We start from the raw sequence: 17,900 nt of genomic DNA on the forward strand, positions 1-17,900 counted from the left end.
CGAACAATGTAATTCCCCCCTTTTTGTTCCTTAGTTTGAGCCAAATAGATTCTGTCCTTCAACCCTCTGGGACATCCTCTTTCTCCAGCACTGCAATGCTCCCCTTAACCAATACCACCACCCCTCCTCCTTTCCTTCCTTTCCTATCTCTTCTGGACACCTTGTACCCGGGAATATTTAACACCCAGTTCTGTCCTGCCTTGAGCCAGGTCTCTGTTATCCCCACAACATCATATTTCCACATGGCAATCTGCACCTGTAAATCCCTAATCTTATTCACTATACTCCGTGCATTCACATACATGCACAGTAACCCTAATCCTGATTTAGATTTTGTTACTTTGTCCCTCACCCCGAATTCACCTATTAACTTACTATTCTCTGTACTAGTGCTATCTGTCCCTTTCAGCATTTTGTGGACCCTGGTATTCCTCTCTAATATTCTCTCCTGGTTTCCACACCCCTGCTGAGTTAGTTTAAAGCCCACCCAACAGCATTAGCAAAAAGCCCCACAAGGAACTCAGTCCCAGCTCTGTTCAAGTGCAACCCGTCCGGCTTGTACAGGTGCCATCTCCCCCAGAGCCAGTCCCGGTGTCCCAGGAATCTAAAGCCCTCCCTCCTGCACCATCTTTCCGGCCACACATTCATCTGCCTTATCCTCCTATTTCTGTCCTCACTGGCACGTGACACTGGGAGTAATCTGGAGATTACTACATTAAAGGTCCTGTCTGCTAATTTTCTACCTAGCTCCCTAAATTCTGATTGCAGGACCACATCCCCCTTCCTACCTAAGTGATTGGTCCCAATGTGACCACAACCTCTGGCTGTTTACCCTCCCCCAGAAGAATGTCCTGCAGTCGTTCAGTGACATCCTTGACCCCGGCACCGGAGAGACAACATCCCATCCTGCAGCCATGTCCACAGCCACAGAACCGCCTGCCTGTTCCCCTAACCAACCAATCCCCTATCACTATTGCTCGCTCTTTCTTCCTCGTCCTCACCTGTACAGCCGAGCCACTCGTGGTGTCAGAAACTTGGTTCTGACTGCACTTCTCTGAGGAACCAACGCCCTCACCAGCTCCCAAAACGGAAAACTGATTTGTGAGCAGGACCCCAGGGGTCTCATGTACTATCTGCTTACTTCTCTTGGGCTGCCTGGTGGTCACCCATTCCCTCTCCATCTCCAGGCCCTTAAGCTGCAGTGTGACCACCCATCTGAACGTGCTATCCATGTAGCTCTCACCCTCGCGGATGCGCCACAATTAATCCAGCCGCCGCTCGAGCTCTGAAACACAGAGCTCAAGTTTCTTCAGCTGGCAGCACTTCCTCCACATGTAGTCGTCTAGGGCACCGGTAGCGTCCATGACTTCCCACATATTACAGGACACGCATTCCACTCGACTGAGCTGCCCTGCCATGTCTTAATCCTACTTCCCTTACGTTAACTTTATTCTAATTTGGATTATTTATACTATTTCATTATATTTCCCTCATACAAAAACAGAATTACCTGGAAAAACTCAGCAGGTCTGGCAGCATCGGCGGAGAAGAAAAGAGTTGACGTTTCAAGTCCTCATGACCCTTCAACAGAACTGATCTTTCTTTACAAGGAGAGGGAAATATAAGCTGGTTTAAGGGGGTGGGGGAGAAGTGGAGAGGGGGTGCTAGGATAGGAGCAGATCATCAAAAGATGTCACAGACAAAAGAACAAAAGAACACAGAGGTGTTGAAGTTGGTGATATTATCTAAACGAATGTGCTAATTAAGAATGGACGGTTGGGGTATTAAGGTATAGCTCTAGTGGGGGTGGGGGGGCATAAAAGATTTAAAAATATTTAAAAATAATGGAAATAGGTGGGAAAAGAAAAATCTATATAAATTATTGGAAAAAAAAGGAAGGGGGAAGAAACAGAAAGGGAGTGGGGATAGAGGAGGGAGCTCAAGACCTAAAGTTGTTGAATTCAATATTCAGTCCAGAAGGCTGTAAAGTGCCAAGGACAAACATGTGGGCAAGAGAGCAGGGTGGAGTGTTAAAATGGCAAACGACAGGGAGGTTTGGGTCATTCTTACGGACAGACCGCAGGTGTCCTGCTCTCTTGCCCACATGTCTGTCCTTGGCCTGCTGCATTGTTCCAGTGAAGCCCAACACAAACTGGAGGAACAGCACCCCATCTTCCGACTAGGCACTTTACAGCCTTCCGGACTGAATATTGAATTCAACAACTTTAGGTCTTGACCTCCCTCCTCCATCCCCAACCCCTTTCTGTTTCTTTCCCCTTCCTTTTTTTTTCCAATAAATTATATAGATTTTTCTTTTCCCACCTATTTCCATTATTTTTAAATATTTTTAAATCTTTTATGCCCCCCCACCCCCACTAGAGCTATACCTTAATACCCCAACCATCCATTCTTAATTAGCACATTCATTTAGATAATATCACCAACTTCAACACCTCTGTGTTCTTTTGCTCTTTTGTCTGACATCTTTTGATGATCTGCTCCTATCCTAACACCCCCCCACCTCCACTTCTCCCCCCCACCCCTTAAACCAGCTTATATTTCCCTCTCCTTGTAAAGAAAGATCAGTTCTGTTGAAGGGTCATGAGGACTCGAAACGTCAACTCTTTTCTTCTCCACCGATGCTGCCAGACCTGCTGAGTTTTTCCAGGTAATTCTGTTTTTGTTTAGGATTTCCAGCATCCGCAGTTTTTTGTTTTTATCTTTCGTTTTTATGTTTATATTTTCCTCATTCCTGGCACTTCTCAGTCAAAATTACGTGTTTCTAATCTACTCTACTCCTACTTAGAAATGCCGCCACTCTTCTTTTCTTGGAAAAGTAGAAAAGGAGCATCTCCTCCCTCTTCACTGAACTCCCTCAGTCACCTCTACTCTCGAACTTTCACTACTTCTCATGTCAATCATACTCCAGGACATATCACACAGCCAATCACATCTCGGGACACCTCACTTCCCCGCCTCCTCTCCCCCCTCCTCTCCCCCCTCCTCCACTCCCCCTCATCCTCCTCCTCAACTCCCCCTCCTCCTCCTCCTCCATTCCCCTCCTGCTCCTCCACTACTGCCTCCTCCTCCCCCTCCACCCCTCCCCCTCCTCCACCCCTCCCCTCCTCCTTCTCTCCTCTCTCTCCCCCTCCCCCACTGCACCCCCTCCCCCCACTCCCCTCCACCTCCTCCTCCCTCCCCTCCTCCTCTCCCCTCCTCTCTCCCCTCCCCACCCCCACTGCCCCCCCTCCCCCACCCCCACCCCCACCCCCACTGCCCTCCCCCTCCCCCACCGCCCTCCCCCCTCCCCACCCCACTGCCCCCTCCCCCCTCCTCCTCTCCCCCTCATTTTCCTCCCCTCCTCCCCCTCCTCCTCCCCCCCCTCCTTTCGTCACCGCTCACTGCGCAGGCGCGCCCTCACCAACATGGCGCTCAGTCGGTCCCAGGTTCCTGGATAGCCGGAAATACGTCACCTGTGAGTGTCCGGAAACAGTTTGACGTTTGCTGTGTCTGGTCAGAGATGTCCCGAAGATAAACAGAGAGTGAGGTAAAAAAAACCGGCGAATCGGGGAGGGGGCACGCGGGGGGGGGGGAGGGAAGGGGGCAGATTGGGTAGATGGGAGACGGGGGGCGTGAGAGGGAGGAGGGGGGGGAGTGTGGTGGGAGGGGGAGGGGGGAGAGGGTGGGGGGGGGAGTGTGCGGGGGTAGAGGAGGAGGTGGGAATGTGAGGGGGAAGGGGGGAGTGTGAGGGAGGGGAGGGGGAGTGGTTGTGGGGTGGGAGGGGGAGGGTGAGGGGGAGGGGGGAGTGGGTGGAGGAGGGGGGAGGGGGGAGGGGGAGTGGTTGTGGGGTGGGAGGGGGAGGGTGAGGGGGAGGGGGGAGTGGGTGGAGGAGGGGGGAGGGGGGGGAGGGGGAGTGGTTGTGGGGTGGGAGGGGGAGGGTGAGGGGGAGGGGGGAGTGGGTGGAGGAGGGGGGGAGGGGGAGTGGTTGTGGGGTGGGAGGGTGAGGGGGAGGGGGGGAGTGGGTGGAGGAGGGGGGAGGGGGGAGGGGGAGTGGTTGTGGGGTGGGGGTGGGGGGGTGTGAGGGGGGAGAGGGGAGTGTGGGGGTGAGGGGAGGGGGAGAGTGGCTGTGGGGGGGGGAGTGTGGTGGGAGTGGGGGAGGAAGAATGGGGAGTGGGCGGGGGGATGGAGGGGGGAATGTGGGGCGAGTGGGGGGGAGGGGGGAGTGGGGGGCGAGTGGGGGGGAGGGGGGAGTGTGGGGCGAGTGGGGGGGAGGGGGGAGTGTGGGGCGAGTGGGGGGGAGGGGGGAGTGTGGGGCGAGTGGGGGGGAGGGGGGAGTGTGGGGCGAGTGGGGGGGAGGGGGGAGTGTGGGGCGAGTGGGGGGGAGGGGGCTGTGAGGGGGGGAGTGGGTGTGTGGTGGGAGGGGGAGGGTGGAGTGGGGGGGGAGTGGGGAGGGGGAGGGGGGAGTGTGAGGGGGAGGGGGAATGTGAGGTGGGAGTGTGAGGGGAGAGGTGAGTGTAAGGGGGAGTGTGAGGGGGGAGCGGGCAGGGGGGAGGAGAGGGGAGTGTGAGGGGGGAGGGGGCGAGTGTGAGGGGGAGGGGGTGAGGGGGAGTGGGGGGGTAGTGTGAGGGGGAGGGGAGTGATTGGGGGGGTGAGAGAGGGGGGAGTGGGGAGTTTGAGGGGGGAGAGGGGAAGGGAGTGAGTGGGAGGGGGTGAATGGGTGTGGGGAGGGGGGAGGGAGGGGAGGGAGGGGCTGAGGGAGTGGGGGGAAGGAGGGTGTGGGTGGGGAGGGGGCAGTGAGTGGGAAGATGTGGGGAGAAGGGGAAGGGGATGGGCAGACGCAGAGGAGCATTGCAGCAGCATTTACCAGAATGGTGGTGCAGGTGGGTCGGGCTAGGTGGGTGTTGTGTGGGTGGGGAGGGGTCAGCGAGTGCGCTGCTGTTTTGTTGTGGGCAGTGAGCGGCCGGTGGGGAGGGCCAGTGCCAGCGGGGAGGGCCGGCGGATGCGGTGCTGGTGGGGAGGGCCGGTGCCGGTGGGGGGGGGCTGGTGGATGCGGTGCCAGTAGGGAGGGCCGGTGCCAGTGGAGAGGGCCGGTGGATGCGGTGCCAGTGGGGAGGGCCGGTGCCGGTAGGGAGGGCCGGTGGATGCAGTGCCGGTGGGGAGGGCCGGTGGATGTGGTGCCGGTGGGGAGGGCCGGTGGATGTGGTGCCGGTGGGGAGGGCCGGTGGATGTGGTGCCGGTGGGGAGGGCCGGTGGATGTGGTGCCGGTGGGGGGGGCCGGTGGATGTGGTGCCGGTGGGGAGGGCCGGTGGATGTGGTGCCGGTGGGGAGGGCCGGTGGATGTGGTGCCGGTGGGGAGGGCCGGTGGATGTGGTGCCGGTGGATGTGGTGCCGGTGGGGAGGGCCAGTGTTGGTGGGGAGGGCCGGTGGATGCAGTGCCGGCGGGGAGGGCCGGTGTTGGCGGGGAGCTGCCAGTGCGAGTGTTGCTGGCTGAGAAAGGCCAATGTGTGGTGTTTGGGCAGGGAGGGATTAACTCGGGTGGAGAATGTGGGGAAATTACAGAGGCAGTGGTGGGTCTGTGGGTGGGAAGGAGCTGGTTTCTCGCTGTACTTTGCTTTAACACGGAAGGTGTGAGTGTCGCAGTGAGCAAACATTCTGTAAGAAGCACCAAAATAATCCGAGCTGACAGAGCAGGTGCAGACAGCTCGCAGCCTGTGAGCAGAAGGAATGGGGTGTCTGAGAATGTGTTTGTGTGGCCGAGTCTGGAGCTTACTGTCTGCAGCCAACCCCGGGGCTGATATGAGAGGCCCGAGCCCAAGAGATGGAGCAGGGGGTCAGCGCTGGAGTACAGGAGGCAAAGGCCAGGTCTGTGTTCGGGACTGTTGCTGTTGATCTTGATATACCTGTTTTTGAGAGGATGACAGATGCTGAGCTCAAGTCGGTGTGACTGTATTGACAAACGCAGCCTCTGACTAAAGTCTGAATGTTGCTTTTTGTCAGGCTGCTCTTGCTGAAGAGCAGGGTATAGCTGAATGGCAGCAGTAAAGCAAGATAAAGTTTATGAAACGTCTTCCACATGCTCTCAATTTAATTTTGTTGCGATTGTTACCCAGAATTTCTCAGCACAGGGAGAGGCCTTTCAGCCCATCATGTCTGTGCCACCCCTTGAAAGTGCTAACCCATAGTCCTACTCCACCACCCCCCCCATTCCCTGCCCTGAAATTATTTCCCCCCAAGCATCTGTCCAATTCCCCATTGAAATTCCACCCAGGCAGTGCGCTGCAGACCACAATAATCCACTCAGTATGTGGGTGTACATGGAAGCCATTTTATATACAGCAGGATCACAAAGAGCCATAAGGTAAATGACCAGTTGGTCAGCTGTTGTTTCAGTGATAAATATTTGTTTTTACACTGGGGAGACTTCACCTGCATTTTACAGTATAATGGCAACGGGATTGATCACATCCACCTGAGAGCGTACACAAGTCTTCAGACGAATTTCTTGCCCGGGAATGGTTCATTTGAGCATACGACGTGCGACAGAGTAAAGCTCCCTCTACGCTGTCCCCATCAAACACTCCCAGGACAGGTACAGCACGGGGTTAGATACAGAGTAAAGCTCCCTCTACACTGTCCCCATCAAACATTCCCAGGGCAGGTACAGCATGGGGTTAGATACAGAGTAAAGCTCCCTCTACACCGTCCCCATCAAACACTCCCAGGACAGGTACAGTGCACATTTCTTCCAGGGATTCAGTTTCTTTGCTCCCATAAACGTCTTTTTCCTCAAAATGCAAAGATGAGATTGATGTGTCACTATCGATCTATTGACTTCTGCTTAATTCGCGTTTGAATCCAAATTGCCTACTTTTTTTTGGAAAATGGTGGGCTCGAGGCTCACTCCATTACTGAGGGAGTGCTGCACAGTCAGAGTGTCAATACTGAGGCAGTGTTGCACAGTCAAAATATCAATACTGAGGGAGTGCCGCACTATTGGAGGGTCACTACTGAGGGAGCACTTCACTGTCAGTGGGTCAGTATTGAGGGAGTGCTGCACTGTCAGAGGGTCAGTATTGAGGGAGTGCTGCACTGTCAGAGTATCAGCACAGAGGGAGTGCTGCACTGTCAGAGGATCAGTGCTGAGAGAGTGCAGTACTGAGGGAGCGCAGCACTGTCGGAGGGGTCAATACTGAGGGAGTGCTGCACTGTCGGAGGGTCAGCACTGAGGGAGTGCTGCACTGTCGGAGGGTCAGCACTGAGGGAGTGCTGCGCTGTCGGAGGGTCAGCACTGAGGGAGTGCTGCACTGTCGGAGGGTCAGCACTGAGGGAGTGCTGCAATGTCAGAGGGTCAGCACTGAGGGAGTGCTGCACTGTCAGAGGGTCAGCACTGAGGGAGTGCTGCACTGTCAGAGGGTCAGCACTGAGGGAGTGCTGCACTGTCAGAGGGTCAGTACTGTCGGTGTCTGAGAGGGGAACGTTCCTGAGGATACACTGTGTACCTCCAACCTTGTGGCTGAACCTTCAACTTCCACCACAGAGGTAGCCAGACCCCAGGATTCATGCTTCCTTTCATGGACAGAGCAGCACTCCCTCAGTACTGACCCTCTGACAGTGCACCACCATTATTAGAATATCTGGTCATTCCCCACCCTTGCAGTTTGTGGGATCTTGCTGTGTGTAAATTGGCTGTGGGTGTTGATGGCTGCTCCTTTGCTGGAGAAGAACAAGGTACTGGTAACATTCCTTCTGGATAGCTGAGTGATAGTCAGCAATGATGACTGGAACCCTGCACAGCTCAGATGCATCTTGGATATATTTCTGAGTTACCAGCAGTAAATTCAGAGCTGACATTGAATTGACAAATCGCAATTGGATGAATGGTTTCAGGAGGAGTGTTGGCCCAGACACAAGGAGCATTTCCTGACAGAATATTGCACTGGCAGCAGCCACTGAGTCAACATCTCCCTGATCAATTGGCCCGTTTCACCCACCCCCTCCCCCTGACCCGGCTCCATCCCTCCCCCCCGACCCGGCTCCATCCCTCCTTCCCCCCCACCCCCATCTTTCCCTTGGCTGCTGTCTGAACCTGGGATTTGGAATACTGGTTGATGTGGATTAAGGAGAATCTGTGTTAGGAGCTGTGGGTGGGGGCTGGGGGTGGGGCTGAGGTGGGGTGGGGGCTGGTGGGGGTCACGCTCCAGCGGGTGAGAAGCTGGGACTAAGGGCTGACCTCTGCCAGAGAGGCATCACAAGGATGATGGGCTGAATGGCCTTCTGTGAAACTCTACGGAAAGTAGTTGGTTATTAGTTGGTTAAGTGTCCCCTCTGTTTAATTTCAGAGCGATCGAGGTGCCATGTCCAGCTCTGTCAGTAACCAGCCGGGCCTGGTGAATGTCACAGGCTGTGTGACCCCAACACTGACTCTCAACTTGCGCTCCTCACACAACGAGCTGCTTAATGCGGACATCAAGAGGTCAACACCACCCAAGGGGCGTAAGGTTTATGCTTCCACTGACCTTCAGGCTGCAATGGGACTGGCTGATGAGACTGCCAACAGCAAGTGGCTAAAAGATGGGCGGAACCAGATGCGCAAGGCCGCAGAGCACGAGAGGAAGGACCAGAATCGGAATCTTACCTCAAAGACAGGTGAGACTGAGAGCTCAGCAAACAAGGAGCAGACAGAATCAGGAGACAAGGGGCAAACAGTGAACCAGGCTGCCCCCCAGGGTAAAGGCTTCCTAAGTTACTACATGGGCCTGGAGCTTTCCCTCGACACCTGTGGTGGAAATTCCGACAAAGGTCAGCCACTGGTCATCCAGCTGGACCAGGGAGACTTTGAGACCAGTGAGCCAGACTCAGCTGCTCGACCGTCTGATGTCCGGCCAAGCTCGATGGTGGATGGAGAGCAGCCAGTGGAAGATGCTGCAAAGACTAGCCTGATCGACCCAGTGGAGGCTCCCAGCGACCATCGGAAAAGCTCGTGTCTGTTCTTTGGAATGAGGAATACGGCTGCAAGTGACGAGGACTCGAGTTGGACCAGCCTGTCCCAAGGCAGTGCTTCCTGGAGTTCCCCTGACGAGATTGGTACGTTCCAACTTATCTTCACCATCACTCATGGGGCAGGAGGGTTGAGAGATCATAAGAAATAGGAGCAGGAGTAGGCCACTCAGCCCCACAAGCCTGCTCTACCATTCAATAAGAGCATGCTGATCTAATCCTGGCCTCAATTACACTTTTCTGCCTGTTCCCAAACCCTTATCTCCTTTGGAGATCAAGAATCTGTCTAACTCTGCCTTGAATAAATTCAGTGACCCAGCCTCCACTGCTCTCTGTGGAAGGGAGGGGGGGGGGCGGAGGTATGGTGGAGGGTGATAGGGGGTGGGGATGGGGACGATGTGGAGGTGGGGGTGGGGGCTGATGGTGGCGATGAGAGGGCTGATGAGGTGGGGGTGGGGATGAGGTGTGACAGGTTTTGGGGAGGTGATGGTAATGGGGGGGGTTGGTGTTGGGATGGGAGTTGGCATTGGGGTTTGAGAGTATAGGGGGGTTGGAGGTGACGATGGAATGGGATCATGATCATTGTGTGGTGGTGAGGACCCACTGCCTTAAACCACTCGTACTGGGTTTGATGTAACCAATTGACCATCTCAGAGTTGAAGTTAAGGATGTCACCTGTTATGACAGGCTTGGGATTTGCTGTAGCAAAGCAGCAACGTTGGATATTCAGAATGCAGAGTGGTGTGGAGGGGTGGGGGTACTGGGTAGGGCTGACTCACTTTGACTGTAGGCAGCTAGTAGCTGGGTAAATGCCTCTCTCTGTCCAGCACACTAGAACATGACTGCACGTGCTGCCCCTTCATTGTTCTAGTTCTATTTTTCTGTTCATTTCATGGGGTGATTAGACAGCTAGTCATGAGCCTGTGTACCTGAGCAATCTCAGGTGATTATCGCTGTTTGTTCCTGTTATCAGTCTGATAACATTCTGCCTCAGCCCATAGTTCATTCCTGTCAGTGTTTGCCCAGGGCTGTTCCAGGGAGTTTCTGCTGTGTTCAGCTCTATCAGTATCAGTTTCTGGCTGAAACAAAAATAAAAATACCTGGAAAAACTCAGCAGGTCTGGCAGCATCTGCAGAGAGGAACACAGTTAACGTTTTGAGTCTGAATGACTCTTCAACAGAACTAAGTAAAAATAGAAAAGAGGTGAAATATAATCTGATTGTGGCCTCAACTGAACCCAGTTTATTGGATCTGCACCCATCCGGACAAGTGGAGAGTAATTCCATCACACCTGACTTGTGCCTTGTAGATGGTGAAATGGCTTTGAGGAGATAGGAGATGAGTCACTCGCTGCAGAATTCCCAGCCTCTGATCTGCTCTTGTATTTATATCGTGAGTTTAGTTCAGTTTCTGGTCAATGGCAACCCCTGCATGCTGACCTTTTGTGATTCCTGTACCAGGACATGAGATCCCTCTGTACCATAGAGTTCTGGGCAGGGCAGAGAGGCAAACTGAACTCCTTTATTTTTCTCGCCATCTGTCCATAAGCAGAGGTGTTTTGATTTTTGAAATAGGCTGTGATGTATTTCCTCAAACCCTCTGTTTGTGAAGCCAGTTTTGAAGTGACTCACAGCAAACTTTCTTTAGGGTTAAATCAGAAGTATTGTTTATTCAAACATTCAAACCCGGGAGATGGTCTTGAAACTACATACACACGAGAAAGAGACTGGAAAAAGAGTTTTACAACATAAAACCAAAAAAAGACAAAGATATGAATATTTATGCCTGTGAATTTTTTTTATTCATCCACAGGCCAGCATTTATTGGCCATCCCTAGTTACCCTTGAGAAGGTGGTGGTGAGCTGCCTTCTTGAACCGCTGCAGTCCATGAGGTGTAGGTACACCCACAGTGCTGTTAGGGAGGGAGTTCCATGATTTTGTCCCAGCGACAGTGAAGGAACGGCGATATATTTCCAAGTCAGGGTGGTGAGCGACTTGGAGGGGAACTTCCAGGTGGTGGTGTTCCCATCTACCTGCTGCCCTTGTCCTTCTAGCTGGTAGTGGTCGTGGGTTTGGAAGGTGCTGTCAAAGGAGCCTTGCTGAATTCCTGCAGTGCATCTTGTAGATGGTACACACTGCTGCTACTGTGCATCGGTGGTCGAGGGAGTGAATGTTTGTGGATGTGGTGCCAATCAAGTGGGCTGCTTTGTCCTGGATGGTATTGAGCTTCTTGAATGTTGTGAGAGCTGCACTCATCCAGGCAAGTGGGGAGTATTCCATCACACCCCTGACTTGTGCCTTGTAGATGGTGGGCAGGCTTTGCGGAGTCAGGAGGTGAGTTACTCATCGCACGATTCCTAGCCTCTGACCTGCTCTTGTAGCCACAGTATTTCTATGGCTAGTCCCGTTCAGTTTCTCATCAGTGGTACCCCCCAGGATGCTGATAGTGGGGGAGTCAGTGATGTAATGCCATTGAACATCAGGAGGCAGCGACTGGGTTCTCTCTTGTCGGCGTTGGTCATTGCCTGGTACTTGTGTGGCGTGAATGTTATTTGCCACTTGTCAGCCCAAGCCTAGATATTGTCCAGGTCTTGGTGCATTTGGACATAGGCTGCTTCAGTATCTGAGGAGTTGCGAGTGGTGCTGAACATTGTGCAATCATCAGCGCACATCCCCACTTCTGACCTTATGATGGAAGGAAGGTCATTGATGAAGCAGCTGAAGATGGTTGGGCTGAGGACACTACCCTGAGGAACTCCTGCAGTGATGTCCTGGAGCTGAGATGACTGCCCCCCAACAACCACAACCATCTTCCTTTGTGCTAGGTATGACTCCAACCAGTGGAGGTTCCCATTGACTCCAGTTTTGCTAGGGCTCCTTGATGCCACACTCGGTCAAATGCTGCCTTGATGTCAGGGGCAGTCACTCTCACCTCACCTCGGGAGTTCAACTCTTTTGTCCATGTTTGAACCAAGGCTGTAATGAGGTCAGGAGCTGAGTGGATAAAAGCAAAATACTGCGGACACTGGAAATCTGAAACATAAACAAAAAATGCTGGAAAAACTCAGCAGGTCTGACAGCATCTGTGGAGAGAAAGACAGAGTTAACGTTTCAAGTCCATATGAGCCTTCTTCAGAACTTCATACAGACCTGAAATGTTAACTCTGTTTTTCTCTCCACTGATGCTGTCAGACCTGCTGAGTTTTCCCAGCATTTTTTGTTTTTGTTTCAGGAGCTGAGTGACCCTGACGGAACCCAGACTGGATGCCTGTGAGCAGGTTATTGCTAAGCAAATGCCGCTTGATAGCACTGTTGATGACCCCTTCCATTACTTTACTGGTGATGGCGCATAGACTGATGGGGCGGTAATTGGCCGGGTTGGATTTGTCCTGATTTTTGTGTACAAGACATATCTGCGCAATTTTCCACATAGCTAGGTAGATGCCAGTGTTGTAGCTGTACTGGAACAGCTTGGCTAGGGGCACAGCAAGTTCTGGAGCACAAGTCTTTAGTACTATTGCTGGAATATTGTCAGGGCCCATAGCCTTTGCAGTATCCAGTGCCTTCAGCAGCTTCTTGATATCACGCGGAGTGAATCGAATTGGATGAAGACTGGCATCTGTGATGCTGGGGACCTCCAGAGGAGGCTGAGATGGATCATCCATTCGGCACTTCTGGCTGAAGATTGTAGTAAATGCTTCAGCCTTATCTTTTGCATTGATGTGCTGGGATCCTCCATCATTGAGGATGAGGATATTTGTGGAGCCTCCTCCTCCAGTGAGTTGTTTAATTGTCCACCACCATTCACAACTGGTTGTGGCAGGACTGCAGAGCTTAGATTTGACCCATTGGTTGTGGATCGCTTAGCCCTATCACTTGCTGCTTATGCTGTTTGGTACGCAAGTAGTCCTGTGTTATAGTTTCACCAGGTTTTTAATTACCTCATTTTTAGGTGCTACTCCTGGCTTGCCCTCCTGCACTCCTCTTTGAAACAGGGTTGATCCCCTGGCTTGATGGTAATGGTAGAGTGGGGGATATGCTGGACCATGAGGTTACAGATTGTGTGCGAGTACAATTCCGCTGCTGCTGATGGCCCACAGCGACTCATGGATGCCCAATCTTGAGTTGCTGGATCTGTTCGAAATCTATCTCATTTACCACGGTGGTAGTGCCACACAACACGATGGAGGGTATCCTCAATGTGAAGGAGGGATTTTGTCTCCACAATGACTGTGCGGTGGTCACTCCTACTGATACTGTCATGGACAGATGCATCTGCAGCAGGCAGACTGGTGAGGATGAGGTCAAGTATGTTTTTCCCTTTTGTTGGTTCCCTCGCCATCTGCCATAGACCCAGTCTAGCAGATATGTCATTTAGGACTCAGCCAGCTTGGTCAGTAGTGGTGCTACCGAAGTCCCCCACCCAGAGTACATTCTGCATCCTTGTCACGCTCAGTGCCTTCTCCAAGTGATGTTCAACATGGAGGAAGCACTGATTCATCAGCTGTAATGAGCCTTCATGGGGTCTAAAGTCGATGTTGAGGACTCCCAGGGCAACTCCCTCCCGACTGTATACCACTGTGCTGTCACCTCTGCTGGGTCTGACCTGCCGGTGGGACAGGACATACCCAGGGATGGTGATGGTGGAGTCTGGGACATTGTCTGTAAGATATGATTCCGTGAGGATGACTATGTCAGGCTGTTGCTTGACTAGTCTGTGAGACGCTCTCCCAATTTTGGCACTAGACCCCAGATGTTAGTAAGGGGGATTTTGCAGGGTTGACAGGGCTGAGTTTGCTGTTGTTGTTTCCGGTGCCTAGGTCAATGCCGGGTGGTCCGTCCGGTTTCATTCCTTTTTTTGTAACTTTGTAGCAGTTTGATATAACAGAGTGGCTTGTTAGGGCATTTCAGAGGGCATTTTAAGAGTCAACCACATTGCTGTGGGTCTGGAGTCACATGTAGGCCAGACCAGGTAAGGATGACAGATTTCCTTTTCTAAAGGACATTATCTATAAGACATGAACCAGATGGGTTTTTACAACAATCGACAATGGTTTCATGGTCATCATTAGACTTTTAATTCATGGCGGGATTCGAACTCGGGTCCCCAGAGCATTACTCTGGGTCTGTGGATTACTAGTATAGCGACAATATCACTTCACCATTGCAGGGTCCAGTCAGGGTTACTTCACATTGGGGTTATAGTTCAGGTGGGTTCAGCTGGCTGAAAGCAGGAGTTGCCGAATTCCTTCGAAGTTGGTGATGGCGCAGCAAGATGAAATTGGTATCAGAGACTTGGTCCGCTCTACATTAGGAGATGGGGGTGGTTATTACTGCTTCCGCAGGTATTATGAGTTTCAGTGGCTCCCTCTTTGTTATAAGCCCAGGCTGGAGTGACAGACCATCTGCTGCTCCCCTTGTTTCGTTGATTGTAATGTGTCCACACAATGATCAATGTGACATTCCATAAGGATGAGGGTTGATGTTCGTTCTGTAATTACTGTTGAAAGCTTCCAGAACTGTAGCCAACTTGCAAATCATGTGACCTGTAGCAGCCGTGTTTTTGGTCCAGCAAAGTCCATTTTTAAATAAGCAGAAAGTAAGGTTTGATTTAAACATTTTATGATCTCTTTCATGACAACTGCTTTTCTATTCTTTCAGCCGAAGTGGACAATTTCACATTTTCCTACATTATATACTCCATCTGCTAAATTTTACCCCACTCATTTAACCTATCTATATCCCTTTATAGACTCATTATGTCCTTTTAACAACTTACTTTCCTACCTAAGATAAAAGCAAAATACTGTGGATGCTGGAAATCTGAAATAAAAATAGAAAATGCTGGAAAAAATCAGCAGGCCTGACAGCATCTGTTGAGAGAGACACAGGGTTAACGTTTTGAGTCCATATGACCCTTCAGAGCTTTTTTAGTGTCATACAGACTTGAAACATTAACTCTGTTTTTGTTGTTAGACCTGAGTTTTCCAGCATTTTCTGTTTTTATTACTTTCCTCCCAGCTTTATGTCATCAGCAGATTTAGCTACCATACACTCACTCCTTTTACCCAAGTCATTGATATAGATTGTAAACAGTGGAGGTCCCCTGCACTGATCCCTCTGGCACTCCACTAATAACAGCTTGCCAACCTGAAAAAGACCCATTTATCCCTACCCTCTGGTTCCTGTTAGCTAATCAATCCTCTATCCATTCTAATATGTTACTCCTACACCATTATTTTGCGAAGTAACCTTTGATGTGGCACCTTCTTGGATGCCCTTTGGAAATCCAAATACACCACATTTACAGGTTCCCCTTTATCCATCTTGTTTGTTACTTCCCCAAAGAATTCTAATAAATTAGTCAAGCACAACTTCTCTTTCATAAAGCCATGTTGGCTCTGTCTGATTGTATTATGATTTTCTAAATGTCCTGCTGTTACTTCCTTAATAATGGATTCTAGCATTTTTCCTACGAGCTAGGCTAGACTAACTGGCCCATAGTTTCCTGCTTTCTGTCTGTCTCCCTCCTTCCACTTACCACCCTTTACTCTTACCTCCTTCGTTCCAACTCACCTTGTATCCACCATGGGCAATCCTCGGGAGCCATGATGACACACAATAGAGTTGTGTCTATTGATTATGTCACTATTTTAAAAAAAACGCTATCATCGATTTTAAAAAAACATTCAATGCTTGGAGATTTCTTCAATTAGTATCTTATAAAAACAAACATTTCTAGTCCACAACCACTTGGAGCTGCCAATCAAACTGCTGACTTAAAAAGTGCCCCACTGTAATAATGTTACTTTGTAAAATCAGCCATTGCAGCACAAAAACCTATAATGATAGCCCTCGGGCTTATGTCAACAGGCAGAATGAAGTATCAAGCACTGATTTTTTTAAAATTGCAGACAGTTTTTTAAATTTTAAAGTCCAGCAGAGTTAAATCTATTGACAGGTTTGAGAGTTCCAATGAGTCTTGACAGTTCTTTAAACCGCTTTGACAGTTCGATGAGTTTTGCACACAACCAAGTTTACTTTTTTAACAATTCCACAGGGCACCTCACCTTTCCCAAAGTGACCCAATCCAAAGGCTATCCAAATGATTCCAACAAGCTCAGACCAGATCTTACCTGGTCTAATTTGCACACTCCGGGTTTCACACCTACCAAAACCCCACTTCAGTGGAGGCAGCTGGTGATTTAAATGCCCGGCTGCCCCCATAAACTACGCATACATGAGCCCTGACCCGACACCAGCCCCACTCCGTGAAAATAGGGAGAGCCGTGTTCAGGAGCACGACTTAAGATTTCTGGGCTCTTCCGCCACTTTCCCTACGATAGAGAGCCTCTCCGTTGTGGTGAAAACCTGGACCTCATTTCTCCCTCATTTTTTTTATTCGTTCACAGAATCACACAATGCAGAAGAGGCCCTTCAGCCCATCGAGTCTGCACCGACAGGTGAGAAACACCTGACCTACCTACCTAATCCCATTTACCAGCACTTGGCCCATAGCCTTGAATGTTATGACGTGCCAAGTGCTCATCCAGGTACTTTTTAAAGGATGTGGGGCAACCCACCTCCACCACCCTCCCAAGCAGCGCATTCCAGACCGTCCCCACCCTCTGGGTAAAAAAGTTTTTCCTCACATCCCCCCTAAACCTGCTGCCCCTCACCTTGAACTTATGTCCCCTCGTGACTGACCCTTCAACTAAGTGGAACAGCTGCTCCCTATCCATCCTGTTCAAAAATCTGTTCGATCTTCTTACCTACCACTGATCTTTGCAGTATTGTACACTTTTTCTTTCAGTTTGAAACTATCCTTATCTTCCTTCGTTAGTCACGTATGGTACATCCTTCTCATGGAGTCCTTCTTTCTCAGTGGAATATGCCTTTGATGAGAGTTAAGGAAAATCTCCTTAAATGTCTGCCACTGTTTCTCTACCCAATAACCTAATTTCCCAGTTCACTTTTGCCAACTCTGTCCTCATACCCTTGTAATTGCCTTATGTAAGTTTAAGATACTCATCTTAGACCGACACTTCTTAGGGAGCTTTACTCCGAATCTAACCCTATGCTGTACATGTCCTGGGAGTGTTTGATGGGGACAGTGTAGAGGGAGCTTTACTCTGTATCTAACTCCGTGCTGTACCTGCCCTGGGAGTGTTTGATGAGGACAGTGTAGAGCGAGCTTTACTCTGTATCTAACCCCGTGCTGTACCTGTCCTGGGAGTGTTTGATGGGGACAGTGTAGAGGGAGCTTTACTCTGTATCTAACCCCGTGCTGTACCTGTCCTGGGAGTGTTTGATGGGGACAGTGTAGAGGGAGCTTTACTCTGTATCTAACCCCGTGCTGTATCTGTCCTGGGAGTGTTTGATGGGGACAGTGTAGAGGGAGCTTTACTCTGTATCTAACCCCGTGCTGTAGCTGTCCTGGGAGTGTTTGATGGGGACAGTGTAGAGGTGAAGCAGGAGGTGGGTGATGTGAAACTGAGTTTTTACAAGCCTGCTGAATGGTGGAAGGAAGACTGTGCGGTAATTAATTCATAGTTTAGCAACAGGCAGTAGACTGAGGAGGGAAGCAGGTTGCTGAGCATTTCTGCCACAATTCAAATCAAATCATTTCAAATGATCAACTGAACCCAGTGGATTTTGCAACAGGTGAACAGTTAGAGTTGGGAAGACATTGAGCAAGTGCAGTGTGTGTGTGAGCGAGCGCAGGGTGTGTGTGTGAGCGAGCGCGGGGTGTGTGTGTGAGCGAGCGCGGGGTGTGTGTGTGAGCGAGCGCGGGGTGTGTGTGTGAGCGAGCGCGGGGTGTGTGTGTGAGCGAGCGCGGGGTGTGTGTGTGAGCGAGCGCGGGGTGTGTGTGTGAGCGAGCGCGGGGTGTGTGTGTGAGCGAG

The 17,900-nt window shown here is 51.2% G+C and overlaps 1 protein-coding gene across 1 annotated transcript in view; it reads left to right on the plus strand.

Moving 5' to 3' along the window:
- Positions 1-5,532: 5,532 nt before the first annotated feature.
- LOC121284318 (amyloid-beta A4 precursor protein-binding family B member 2-like) overlaps positions 5,533-17,900 on the plus strand; it is a 140,076-nt gene continuing 127,708 nt past the window's right edge. Inside the window, exons 1-3 of the mRNA XM_041199713.1 lie at positions 5,533-5,862; positions 8,340-9,084; positions 16,410-16,460. Coding sequence (XP_041055647.1) covers positions 5,725-5,862; positions 8,340-9,084; positions 16,410-16,460 — 934 coding nt within the window. The 5' untranslated portion in view covers positions 5,533-5,724. The remainder of the gene's footprint in view (positions 5,863-8,339; positions 9,085-16,409; positions 16,461-17,900) is intronic.

The sequence above is a fragment of the Carcharodon carcharias genome, chromosome 11 (assembly GCF_017639515.1).
Source record: "Carcharodon carcharias isolate sCarCar2 chromosome 11, sCarCar2.pri, whole genome shotgun sequence".
Lineage (NCBI taxonomy): Eukaryota > Metazoa > Chordata > Chondrichthyes > Lamniformes > Lamnidae > Carcharodon > Carcharodon carcharias.